The following is a 13961-nucleotide window of genomic DNA, read 5'->3' as shown; positions in this document are numbered from 1 at the left end:
GTGGCTTTGGTGCAGAGCTGCTGATGGGTTGCAGAAGCTGCTCATATTTAAGTGGAACCTTCTGTGTTCCAGTTTGTATCCGTTGCCCCTTGTCCTATCATTGGTTGTCACAGAGAAGAGTCTGGTTCCATCCTTGTGACACTCACCCTTTACATATTTATAAACACTAAAGAGGTCGCCCCTCAGTCTCCTCCAAGCTAAAGAGACCCAGCTCCCTCAACCTTTCCTCATAAGGGAGATGCTCCACTCCCTTCATCTTCATTGCTCTAGCAGCTGGGGAGGCTGAGGAATCAAGATATTACGATGTGTTCAGATGCTCAGTTATTAGGAAAGGCTAATCAGGCCAGCATTCCTCCTTCCCTGCTGAAGCTTCAGCAGATGATTGTCAGGCCTCTATCCCCCAGGCAGGGGTTTGCACAGCATGGTAGCTGTGCCCCAGTAGCATTGCACGCTAAATGCTTTTTGTGGGCTGCCTTCTCTCCCTGCAATATGGCTGGATTATTACTGCCACTGCTTATTTGCTGCAGGTATTTATTTTTGCACATCTGTATTGCCTTGGGCAGTAGGTTTCTTGCAACAGGAGTTGTGGGATGTAGCCTTGCCATCTTGTTTGGGGGATTTCAGCAGGAAAATTAGGCTTTCAGAGGGAGGGAAATGGGGGAAAAAGGAGGACTGGGGCAGCAGTGGTAGTGAAGGGAGAGCAAGAGATGTGAAAGGGTACTTGTCCCTCCTCACTAGGTCTTGTTTCTACTGAGGCAGATGGGAAAAGTTAAATTAGCTGAAGATATGAACTGAAAGCAGACAAGTTAAACTACTACAGTTGTTTTAATTAAACTAAACTTCATTAAGATAAATTAAGTCCATTTTAGATTGAAGTGCATTCTCCCAGAAGTTCACTACCATTCAGAGCATAGGATGCTGCTGCTGTGATGGGGCTGTTCCTTTCTGCGTGATCAGGAGTGCATGCCATTTTAGGTGGGGGGCAAATAGCTTCTTGCCCTTCTCACTCAGATCTTATTCTTTTCCAAATCCCAAATAAAAGCAAAAAACAAACAAACAAAAACAAAAAAACCCCACCCTGTTCTAAATTCACAAGGTTACCTAATTGATATGAATTTCCTTCCATTTCCCAGTGCAGACAGGCTCTGAATCTACCAAAGAATGAGATACAGCAGGTTCTCTTTGCCAGCTAGCAATTAATTGTTTTTTATTAAAAAGCCATCATATCCTTCAAAACATTTCAGGGTAGTCTAAAGGTTTGCTTTCAGGTAGAATTTAAATTTTAACTGATTTCTGCCATTAAGCAGGGATTGTGAACCTTGAAAACATGCAAATGACCACCAGATCAGCCTAAGATCCATCCTGCATAATAATACTTAAAGCAAATGTAAGGTTTGAGATGTTCCAGCCTAGCAGACTTCTAATAATGGCTGGCTTGTTTTCCTTGACACGAAGGCCTTGAATGTTTAGAATTAGAAATTGTTCTAATCTATGTATTAAAATTCTTAAAAGTACATCTATTAAGTGTATAGATGCTACCTTTGTGCGTTAAAACAGCGAGTTGTCTAGTTAAATCCAAGCTGTTTGCTGACTTCTAATTTAAAATAAGTGGATACTCTTGCCCAGTTTGAGCATTGTTTGGTTATGGAGAAATGATGATTGTAAATTGTATCTTGCGTCAATCTCCTCTAATTCACTTGAGTTTTCTGTAAGCCGTGGAGTCTGACGCTGATGGAATCCGTCATTGTGTTCACCCACTGAAGTACACCTAAGTCCTGCTTCATTGCATGTGAAACACTTATCTTACAAGAGGGGAAAATCAAACCCTGCTGAAAGCTGGCTATCAGCCTATTGAAGGAAAGTCAGGGGAATTTTTGGTATTGCTGCCAGGATAAATAGATGCTAAAAATACTGTTAAAAAAATCACATAGTGAAAGCCTAAGTAGAATATTGCTATATGTATCCATCAGGCTAATGGAAATATTTGCATTAAAAAAAAGAACATATTTGCTCATGTACCTGTGACTTTTGGAAAAGTACATCTTGAAATACAAATAAATACCCACTGGTAAACTGTGTCTTAATGCAGAGGTTTGAGAGGTTTCTTCAGTAAAAATGAAATAAATATTTGTAATGTGTATCCTGCTTTTGGAACCTAAATCAGTTTTCTCATTTATCTATTTTGTGGTTTTTTTTGTCTGTTTGTTTGTTTGTTTTTTTCCCTTTTCTTACCAAGCTCCAAAGTCTCCTTCAGAAAAGACTCGGTATGATACATCACTTGGCCTTCTTACAAAGAAGTTCATTCAGTTGCTGAGTCAGTCTCCTGATGGGGTCTTAGATTTGAATAGAGCGGCAGAGGTCCTCAAGGTACAAAAAAGGAGGATTTATGATATCACCAATGTACTGGAAGGCATCCATCTCATTAAGAAAAAATCCAAAAACAACATTCAGTGGATGTGAGTATTCATTATCCTTTTCCATTCCTGTTGGCTGATTTCACTGTCACAGAGCAGCAGTGTTTTTTTTTCTTTCACCTTCCCCATTCTGACGCTTTGCTCCAAGCAATCATCCAAAACGCCTTCTATCACAATAAAGCTTTCTTCTTCTGTTAAGACAAGTTTTCAGTGTATAAACAGCATTTGTCAGGGGAATTAGAAACAAGCATTTTGTCTGAAGACTGGATTAACTCTTTTGCAAGCGGAGTAAGCTTTGAGGTATACATCGCTACCTACTGCCTTCCTCAGTCTTTTCCAGGGTGTGGTCAGAAGGGGAATTACAAACAAAATTTTGGAAGAACTTAGAAATGTTCATCTTCTCTATTTTGGTGGTAGATCCAAAATGTGTTGTCATGATAAAAAGATGCTTTTTTTTCTGGAAAACTTAGTTTATGGTGACTTGCTATGGGCAGGTTTAGGGAGAAGGAGCTGAGGACTTGATCTGCTCTGTAAAAGCCTGCCTCTTCCCTTTCCCATAGCACGGTGTCTAGTTTTACAAATGCTGAAAGAGCATCTTCCTCCTCTGTACGCGTAGGGGCTGCAGCCTATCAGAGGATGGTGGCATGCTGGCACAGCGTCAAGGCCTCACGAAGGAGGTGACCGAACTGACTCAGGAAGAGAAGAAACTGGATGAGCTAATCCAAAACTGCACCCTGGACCTCAAGCTACTGACAGAGGACTCGGAGAATCAGAGATATCCTTTTTGCCAGAATCTCAAAGGTGGTCAGGCTCCTTGCTGTGCCTCATAATATTAGGAGAATTTCTCTAAGTAATGTGATATGAAGTGTCAGAAATTTCCAGAAGCTGGATAATGGGTTTTAACATAGTTCTACGTAGAAGTTACTTAAGCTACTTGCACCTGTAATGCTTCTGGAATGTCAAAAACAAAAAAAAAGAAGGTGGTGTGTGAAGGAGCCCACTAGCATCCATGTTCACATAGAGTAGAACCAAGAATTCAGGTGGTTAATGAGTGACAACATCTTAAACTCTCTGCTTTTTCAACTATTTTGACCCCAGAGCAAACCCCATTTTTATGTCTGCGGAGAACATAAAGGCAAGCAGACAAAGTCTTTGCTAAGGTAACAAAGAATTGTGTACGTACTTTTTTTTTTTTTTTTTTTTTTTTTTTACATTAAAGTGATGCATATATAAATTATAGATACCCAGAGGAAAATTAATTTTGGAGTCAGTTTACTCTGAAACTTGCAACAAATTTTTAGATTTCTCTGGTTAGGGAATGTATAATAGAATATCACAGATAAAGGTTTTATGAGCTCTCAAATTATTTAATGTAACAACACTCAATTGCATAAGGTTCATATGACGTGTGGTATTTTTGCTGCTACTACTCCTTGTAAGTAACCAGTTCCCATTTTCACTGGATTTCCTACCTATTAGCAACAGAAGAAAGCATTTTATAAAATGCCGATGTGAAAACTTCTGTTACTTTAAATAGTAAGTAATTCTTAAAGAGCATCGAATAAGGAGGACTTGTTTTGAAGGATAGGAAATAACTATGGGAGTGTCAGCAAAAAGTAGTGTGAACTGTGTCAATATTGTCTTTTGAGTTTGCTTGCATTTCAAAATGTGTGTTAAAGCAAGACCCCTGAGTGGCATAGGAAGTAGGATCAGTGCTGCCTTGATCCACGAAGAGATTTTAAGCAAAGCAAAACTGAGCATGACAATTCTGTTTTTCTAGTGCTGTGGTGGAGATCCCAGCCCTGCTGTTGCTGGCTCCTATGGGGATATGGGTGAGGAGGGATCAGCATTAGCATCGTGTTGGCCTCATGTTTTTGGATTTAGCAGAGTATATTCCTCAAATCCTTCCGTGACAGCAAGTACTGGTGATTACTGAGGAAGGAATCTAGAAGTGTGAAGCCTGGGGATGAATCTGAATCCATCCCAGTGTGGTGTTTCACTCACCTCACTGAAGTCTGACATGAGGTGACCCACTCAACACTCACAGAACTGAGAAGCCTCTTTCTTCTTTTGCTTCGCCTCTGAAGGCAAAGCTTCTGCTTTTGAAAATGTTTTTCTTTTCCCTCATGATTAGGTAGTGCCAAAACATTGTTTGTGCCCCAGTTGTGTGCTTCCTCCTTTCCCTTAAATAGAATCAGATAGTAACTGATTGCTACCTTGAACGTTTTGAAATATGCCCAGCATTAATGCAGGGAGCCTTCAGCTACAGCAATGAAGAATGTTGTTTTATTTGAAAACCATGCAATCCTTTCCTTGGTTGGTACCATGACAGCTGCTGTTGCTGTAATTGGCACTCTGCAAACCTTACTAAACCTCACTAAAGGAGTGGTAGAAGCCTTGATAAAAGCTATTTGCCTGAAAGCTGACCTGTCATTTTGCCCCCGACTTGTTACTTTGCATTTTGTCCAAGTCATATGTTCTTTGTATTGGCATTTTGAGCTTGGGCAGTTTGTTTTACTGTGTGGTAACAGTAGACGTTTACCAAAATTGTTCACATTTATATCCTCCCAAGAGTATAATAATATAGAATAAGGTATAATAATAAATTAGGCTCTTTATTTGTATGGCATTAATATTATGCTAGTTAGCTCACAGATGACAAAACTAGAGAGCTGGAGCCATTTGCATGCAATCGTGGCTGTTTTGCAGGTCATGACCACAAGCTCTGTGACACCTTGGTTATGCAGGTCAGTACGTGAAACACCACTGTGCAATAACCCACCAAAACACACGTGTTGATTTAGACAGATTCAGGTTGAACAGCAAAATATTCATCTTCATTCTGTGCTTATACAGAAATCAACTTTCTGCAATGCTGTTTAAAGTAGTTGCTTAAACAGGTTTTATATTATTTTATATAATATAAATTAAAATATACATATATGAATATATAAAAGTTTACAAACCCTGAAATTATTGTTGTATTTATGATGTTATACTGGAAATAATATTCATCTGTAAATTCCTTTTACACTTTTTCTAGGATTTCAGTTCTTTGCATTTTGATTGCAAGTGTCTAAAAACATTTCTTCCTGCAGTCCGTGAGTGATGGCGAGTTGTTGAGCTTTAGCTTATGTAGCCCTATGCATGTAAAGAAGAATAGGAGGACTCAGCACGGAGAATCCTGTTTGTCACTTAGTAGCGGTCCCAGCTCTGAGATCAAAGGCAAATTCTCACACAGTTTCACTGCAATCGCAACCAGTGTAGAGAATGGGAAACTTTGGGCTAAGAGCAACATAGCCATGAGAAAATGGAAAAATAATTCAAAGACATCTGCCTCTTCTGATTGTCTGAATATATTGTAACCTGAGTTGGAGAAGTCCTTGACAGCGATTACATTAGCTTATGTGACATATCAAGATATTCGAAAAATTAGTGGCCTTAAAGACCAAACTGTTATAGTTGTGAAAGCTCCTCCAGAAACAAGACTTGAAGTGCCTGACCCAGTGGAGGTAAGGAGAGCCTGGCTTTTCCTTCCAGGTTATATACGATTTTTCTATAGATGAAGCAAGTGTGTTGTTGAGTCTTACTGTGGTAAACTGATGCCCAAGTAGGATTATATTGGCATACAGTCCTATATTTATCTGTCTTATGAACTTTAGAGAGTTTTTTAAAGGAAAGAGAAAATTTAAAAATCAATTTTCACAGGGCAATAATTATTTGTTACTTTTCTCTCAATTCTAGCAGTACTTCAGAGTAATCCACACTATCCTCTTTTGTCATACATGTAAAGGACAGCTCTTCTTTGACAGTTGAAATTTCCCATTAGAAACCATGTAAAATCTTTCTCTTAAAATACTCAGCTCTTCATTTTTTTAGCTTTATGTAGTTTTTGTCATAAAGTTCATGGATAACTCAATGCTTTAAGCATCCTGATGACTCCTATTACTGATATCCTAATTTATTGAGACATGTGTTTTCATGGAGGATTTTCTTTGCTCAAGTATTAAAGTTATTGTAGAAACCTGTGTTTTACTCCTGGAATCCATTCTCACCCTTCCTTCTCCTGTCATCTTCTTTGCCTCATTGACACTGATTGTACATATATATGTAAAACTTCGTACATTCTGCTAGTGCGCTTTTAGTTTGCCCTTCTGAAGTCCATAGGGGATGGGGAATTCCCTTCATATTTTATTATGAGTACTTCTATTTCTGAAGTTGTCTGTGTTCATCTGTGTCCCTCCTCTGTTGCCCCTTGCTACTCAAGGCACAGTCTCTCTCTGAGTGCTAGCTTTTGTGTATGAGATGTCTGGCTCTCATTCCTTCACCCTCTTTTTGTTTCGTTTCCTTATCTCAGGTAGGTGTCTCAGGTAACTTAGCTGCTTCTTTAACTTATGTCACAATTACAGAGAAAAATGCTTTGAGTGGCTTTCCTTTGAAGTTATCCTTAGGGAGTAGCTTTACTGTTCTTCACTTCTCCCCTGGTTCAAAAACCACATGGTTCAGCTGTTCCTGGGATTTTTATCTCGTGATGGTACAAGTGAGCTGCTTTACAGTTCCCAGTTGCTACAACAGATCCAAGTGTATCAGGCGAACATAAATAATTTGCACAAGCCAGTGCTTCAGAGATTTAAAAAGTGTACCTGATTTCCTCTCTCAAGGAGCAATTAGGGACAGAGCTAACACAAACCTCCTGGGCAGGCTTTCATACTCCACATTATTCCTTCATCACTCTTGTTGGGGCTGGTTCCACTGAGCCCAGGGCTACCTGCTGTCAGGTGGGCAGGAGCAGACTCCAGATTCCCTGTCACTTCTTTTCCTAAGATCATTCTTCACTTAATCAAGTGGCCCATTTCCCCTTTGAACCTTGGTGCAGGTTTTGTAAGAATAAATCATTTTGCTGCAGTGAGGAAGGGATATCTTTTATCAGTGTCCATAAATATATGCTGTTATCATTGCTTGCTTTCCTGTTGCTTTACCTTAGGCACTATGCTTTGGTTTTTAATTCAGTGAAATCGGGTGGGTAGAGGGCAATGCACATGACTGTTCAAACTAGTGCCTAGACCTTCCTTATCCCCTATACCAAACTTACTCATTTAATTTTCAGCTTCAGCAGTAGAAGTCCTGTTTCTTTCCTGCATTTTCAGTTGCAGTTCAGTGTCTTTTTAGCATATCTCAGTCACTCAACAGTACCTTCCCCAAATCCTGCTCTTCCCATCTGCTTTTTTCTAATTATCTGTAGCTTTCTTTCCTAAGTACTCCTGTTTCCTGTGCCCTGGGCTATCCCTGTTCAGTAGTTGTTCTTCATATTTGTAAACACTATTGTGCTACATAAAAGTCAGAACAGGGCACAATAAAATGTGTTTGAAAGAAGTCTGCAAAGAGGTAGGTAATGCCTGTATTCATGCCTTTTAAAACTATTAATGCAATACAGCTGGAGCAGGTTTATTTATAACCAGGGTCATTTATGATTTTCCATCATAACACTAAGAGCAGCTTTGCAGATTTTCTGTCTGTATGTGTCATCTTGCTGTATTGCATCAGTAGTGTGAAGGTTAAAAACAGATTATTTCTTGAGGTTAATTAAAAGTTCCTGTTATTCAGAAACACCATCAAAATTATTGCTGCTGCCTTGAGGGGGCAGAAGGACTTACATAAGCAAGTTTGAGTGAAGACAATAATATGTATTTTCTTTGTTATTTGGAAAAACTTCCCTGATACACATGGGAATTTACATACAGCTGTTTGAATTCAGCGTGAGTTCGTGCTGAAATGTTTTTGGGTGAGTGAGAAGGACATTTTGGCATTCTTTTAAAGCAGAAACATTTACACAAATATGTCTAATATTGTTATGAATAACAACAAAACCTGTGACTTGCATCCCATAATTCCATTCCATCAGAATGCTCCAGGTTATTGTGCTTGTAAGAAAATGTTAGTTCAATCCTTTATACCTCTCTGGCTATGATACAACACATAAAATGAGGGGCTTCTGAGATTTGTGCCCTACAGACAGTGGGAAAAGCTTTTATGTTTTCAGCCAGTCTACAAGACACATCAGCCAAGCCTTTCACAGCTTCAAAAAAAAGGGCAGGGGAGATCTCAGGTTCTTTTGATTAGTAAAAAATGTATTTAAACACTCACACCTCTAGAAAAGAACTTACTCTGTATCAGCAGTATTCTGTTGTGTTCATTGGTGTAACATCTTGCTGACATGTGTTTTGTTAGCAGAGTGCATTGATCCATTTATCTAGTACTCAAGGACCTATTGAAGTTTATCTGTGCCCAGAGGAAAATGATGCCCTCAGTCCCATGAAAGCCTATAGTCAGGACCACAATGGAAATATTTCCAAAACCATTTCCAAAGGTAATTTTTTTCTTCGTAATGCTAATGGCCTTCCTTCATGCTCTCATTCAAGATTTCATTTTGAACTTCAGATATCCAGCTCTTATTTTATGGCTTTATTCTTTTATTTTCCATTTTCCACTGTGGCTTTCTAGTGTGTATAGGGGAAAACATGTTTTCCTCTACATCAGTTGTTTAAAATAAGTTTCCTAGTTGCATATCATATGTAACTAAAGCTTATGCAGTATTGAATAAACAATTTTGTTCCTTTTGTGTTTTCAAATAGGACAGTAGCAGCAAAGATTCACCTGAACACAAGAGGCAGAAATCTCTGCATATGGGTATATGCAGCTACACAGGGTCACTGACGACATCTGTTGCCTAGAAAGTTTTTACTTTGACTATGAATTCCACAGAAAAATGGGCATATCTTGATCTGTCTTTTTTGCCCCAGTAGTTTTTTAAACATTGTGAAATAATTTTTAGTAGAAAAGTCAGTGGCGATAGCAACAAGAGTATTTTTGAGAAGCCCTTTGTAATGTATGAAAATCAAGCTGGAAACTACACAGAGGCCATTTTTTGTTGAAATGAAACTTTGAAAGGCTCCTTATGCAGTGGTTACTTTGTTTGATCTGTGTCTAACATTTTGAGTTAGATTAATTGTGCCATCTGTTTTTTCTCTCCCTCCTCTAACAGAAGTGGCTTCTGCTAACTCAGGACAAGGTGACTGCTCAGTAAATATGGCAACAATCTCTCCACTGGCTTCTCCAGCCAACCTTCTCCAACAGACCGAGGACCAAATTCCCTCAAACTTGGAAGGACCGTTTGTGAATTTGCTGCCTCCTCTGCTTCAGGAAGATTATTTGCTGAGCCTTGGGGATGAAGAAGGCATCAGTGACCTCTTTGATGCTTATGATTTAGAGAAGCTTCCTTCACTGGTGGATGAATTTATATACAGCTGATTCTCTTAAATGCTGTCCCTATCTAAATCGTTTTTAATGGAATTGAAAAACCTGCCATCAGATTTGTCCCCTACTTACTATAGAAGAGCATTATTTAATAAACTAGGCTCTCAAACAGTGCTGATATTTTAATGAAATACTCGCTAAAATACTATAAAGAACAAGTGAAGGCGTTAACAGCAAGGCCTTCTCCTTGATCCTGAGCTCCAGCACCTTGTTGAGTCAGCAAGTACAAGCTGGTGACCATAAAATGTTTTGTCTTCACACTCCCCCAGTCTCTGCTTACTGTGACAAGTGGGCTTATGGAGAAGGGCTCCGTGAACCGGTTTAGTCCTAAATAACCATTTTATAATAGTATTTCAGGTCGTGCCTTCTGCAGAGAATGCATGTCTTTTGAGTGTCACAACATGGGTTGTACCTGCGGTGAATCATAAATATGAAGTAATGCAAATGTGTGAAATGGGATTCTTCAGCTACTTGTGGGAATGTTTAAATTGCTGTCATGCTCATTTTGAGCTGTGTAAATGTCTCATTGTGAGGTCAAATACTTATGTCCTTAAAGCTTTTAATAAAAAAATACACTGTAAATGTAGTGTATATTGCAAATATTGAAAAGTATAAAGTTCTGCCACTTCTCGTAGTAATCACAGATTTTTAAAAATGCTTGTGTGTGTGTGTGAAAGTAGTTTTTGTGGATTGTTTTTTTAAACTAGAACGAAGATGCACAGTTCAATTTTACTGCCCCCAGTGTGCATTAGAACTGGTACATGACTTTTTGTGGTACTAAGTGGGGCTTTGTGTTAAGTGCCTACTAGAGATGCACTGTGGGTTTTTCCCTCTATGGAAAACACTTATGCCAAGCTTTGTTCAATATATCATATTTATCTCAGTGGGTTTGCTTCCTCTGCTTACAGCTTTTTATAATTCTCTTCGCCAGCAAAATGGAACTAATTATTTTCCAAAGTACATAGCTGTAAGTACCACATCAACTGAATTGCATTTATTTTTTGAAGATCTTTGGTAGTATAGTATAGTACCAATATTTATTTTTTGAACGTGAGAGGAATTCTAAGAAGTCTTAAATAACTTTTTTTTAGTGTAAAATATGTTGCCATGTTCTGGGCTAACTTAATGAAATGTTGATTAGATGATGCCCATATAAACCTTTTGTTTGCATTACTGTTGTGCTTCTCTGTCATACTCAGAAAATTAGTACTATTTGTACTGTAGTAGAATATTATGTATGTAGGTTTTCTGGTACCATTGAGTTGCTGCTATGAAAGCTCACACATGAAAAGGCAAGAAGTCACAGTACTAATAAAAAAACTGTATGACTGTGTGAGTTTTGGAATATAACAAATGTATAAAGGGCAACACATAAAGAACTGTTAAACAGTGTTAAGTGTGTGTTTATATGTACAAATGTGTGCATAGATTCAGCAGTTGTATTTAAGTTGATGTTCTCAACTCACACTTTAGTTATCTAGCAGTTTTGTACAATAGAATTAATTTGTAAACACTGCCAGAATATTTTCTAACTGGTTTGTAATTTTTTAAGAGTTTTTTTTAGATGTGGATCTGTAAATAAAATTGTAGTATTTAAAGTTTTCATCTTGTGGAAGAGGAAAGTAAAAGTTTTGTGAGCATGAAGATTTGTGAGACAAAGGGGCACTTTTGTGGGGGAAGAGAACATAGACGAAAGCAGACCACCTTTTTTTTTGTACAAATTAAACACTTGTCCCAATGTGTGTGAGCAAAATACTAATCTAATTCAGCTTTGCATTGTATGCTAGTTTAAAAAAAAAAACACCTCTGTAAAATACTGTAAAAAAACAAACAACAAAAACAACAAAAAAAGCTCTTATGGTGAGTTTTGTAAATAGATTTATTAAAGGATGACCTGTTCCCTAGCTTTGATCTTACCACTTCAGATGGATGTAATTTGGATAAATTTTGTATGGTAATGAATCAATAAAACAGATTTTTTAAAGAGTTTAGATTTGTATATGGCTATTTAAATTTTTCTTACTTTTGGTGCCTGTCATGCTGATTCCTGCAACCTAGCTGTTATCATTTTCATTAGTAGCACTTAGACTCATTTGATACCAGATATGTTTCAATGCCATTTTTTTATTATGCTAACAATAAGTTCAGTGGGTTTTTTTTTTTTAAGTCAGAGTGAAGCAAGAATAAAAAGCACATGTAAAGAGACATAGTAGATCTAGAGGTTGGGATGCATACATTTTCATTTATGCCCCCTCCATATGAATGATGAGCAGACTTATTGCAAACTTCACAGAAGCTGGGTTATTCTAGGATTAAATGACATGAAAGCAATTGCTGAGGATCTGTTCAACCTTACTGATGCTTCTCCAGAGGTCTCCTAATAGTAGCTTTGAAAAGGAGTTCTGTTTACTCATGTTATCTTCAATAGTCTCTTGCACCAGATGGGCATTTACAAACTTGTACTCCCTTTCTGGTCTTGGTGCAGCACCTTTCTAGATGCACAGTCATCAGTTACTGAAAGTGAAAACTATCAGGATAATAAAATTGTGGTAATATGGTTGTTTGCTTAAATGTTACATTTCTGAGCAAGTCATATGTGTCTTGTCATATGTGTCTTGTCATTTTCCCTGCACACAAGAAGGCTGTTTTATCTCTTCATGCACCTGTCACTAGTCTTTCCCAATAAATAAAGGAGGGCTAGAGGACTGTGTTCTCTGATGTCCCTTTGAAGCAGAGATGACAGTGTCTTCTTTCTGTCCTCCTAGCTCCCTAGCCTGTTCTCAGTCTCTCTGTTCTCTAGCTGCCATAAGCATTTTATTTGCCCCTAGAATCTGCTACTGACTGCCAGTTTTCATGTAAATTTCTCTCCTTTTCCTTTTGCTTTCTCTATCTGCTTTGTGAAATTGGGATATTCTGAGTTGCAGAGGAGAAAAAAAAAACCAACAGCCAGTTGAACTACTTAATTCTGCTCTCCTGAGCTCGCACAGTGTACCTCACCATTATTCAGTGTACAAATACTAGTTTCAGGGAGGTTTTATTTGGGCCTGTATGTGCTGCATTCCTTGGCTGCCAGCAGATGGAAAAGGATTGAGAAATCTATCAAAACCAGCCTGAATGATAGGCAACAACTATGCACTCCTTTACACTTAGGAGAGGAACTTAAAAAAAAAAATGACAGACACCATCCCTTTGTACTGTTTTTGGCTTATACCTGAAAGAGGAGTAAATTACACCTTTGTCTTGATACAGACATGGCCATTTTTGTTGTAGAAAGAATGAAAGATTTGTAAGGTACTTTTTGTAACATGAGATTGCTACACATTTAGAAGCACCCAATTTAGCAGGATGTTATAATTTTTGTCTGTATGTAACATAGTTAATGCACAGTGCCATTAGTGTTCCTGGAGCTAACAATTCTCAAGACTAAGTGAACCAAGAGCCTGTATAGCATAGTCAATTGAGTGATATCAACAAAGGCATAAACAAGTAGAACTCATCTCCTCATTGTGCTTTTCTTGCTGAAGCAAGATCTGCCTGGATACTACAGCTAAGCAAAGATCAGCTGAATGTTTTGCCTTTATTACACATGTGAGTTTCTTTACCCACTTGTTTCTTTCTAAAACTTAACAGAGAGAAAGTGTCATATCTAACAGAAAACAGGTTGTTATCATTTCTTAATGGCACTGAATGTTGCTGAGAAATGACCAGTCAGGTTCTCCTATACAGCAGGAGTAGAAGAAGAAATCTAATTTCTTGTATGCAAGCTTAGGACTCTCAATTTTTTCCCTGCATGCCTTCCCACTTGCTTTTCCACCCAGAACTGCATGTTAATTATCAGAAAATAAGCTTGTAATGTAAAAATTGGGCCCTCACTTCCCTGGCTGTTTCCCTTCCCTAACAATGTTAGTTGAGATGCTCTAAAATAACTAAGGATGGGTCTTCTACCAGCCATAAGCTATATCTGAGATTTGTATTTTATTTTCCTAGTAGGTTTTATATCTTCCAACTACCTACTCCTGCAAAACCTGTAATGACTGAAGATGGTAAGCCAGCCTGAGTCTGGTGTCTTCGAGTTTACCACCCCTGAAGAGTAGGAAGTAAGGTGAGCAGGCAACTTGGAAACTCATTCCCTGGACATTCAAGGAACTGGAGCATGTATATTGCCAGTACATAGAAGGCCAGTACTGGCACTTGTACTGCCCAGTTTGCCCAGGTGAGCACAGATAAGCTTTT

At 38.3% G+C, this 13961-nt stretch overlaps 1 protein-coding gene across 5 annotated transcripts in view; it reads left to right on the top strand.

Moving 5' to 3' along the window:
• Positions 1-11719, top strand: part of E2F3 (E2F transcription factor 3) — a 43058-nt gene extending 31339 nt beyond the window's left edge. For 3 of the 5 annotated variants that reach the window (XM_065055198.1, XM_065055200.1, XM_065055201.1), the window contains exons 3-7: positions 2237-2456; positions 3031-3189; positions 5812-5926; positions 8646-8781; positions 9457-11719. In XM_065055198.1, coding sequence (XP_064911270.1) covers positions 2237-2456; positions 3031-3189; positions 5812-5926; positions 8646-8781; positions 9457-9722 — 896 coding nt within the window. In that variant the 3' untranslated portion in view covers positions 9723-11719. Of the gene's footprint in view, positions 1-2236; positions 2457-3030; positions 3190-5811; positions 5927-8642; positions 8782-9456 lie in introns of all 5 variants that reach the window. The other 2 variants (XM_065055196.1, XM_065055199.1) reach the window with 1 other exon arrangement.
• Positions 11720-13961: the final 2242 nt, after the last annotated feature.

The sequence above is a fragment of the Columba livia genome, chromosome 2, assembly GCF_036013475.1.
Source record: "Columba livia isolate bColLiv1 breed racing homer chromosome 2, bColLiv1.pat.W.v2, whole genome shotgun sequence".
Lineage (NCBI taxonomy): Eukaryota > Metazoa > Chordata > Aves > Columbiformes > Columbidae > Columba > Columba livia.
This window is presented reverse-complemented; position numbering and strand designations above follow the sequence as displayed.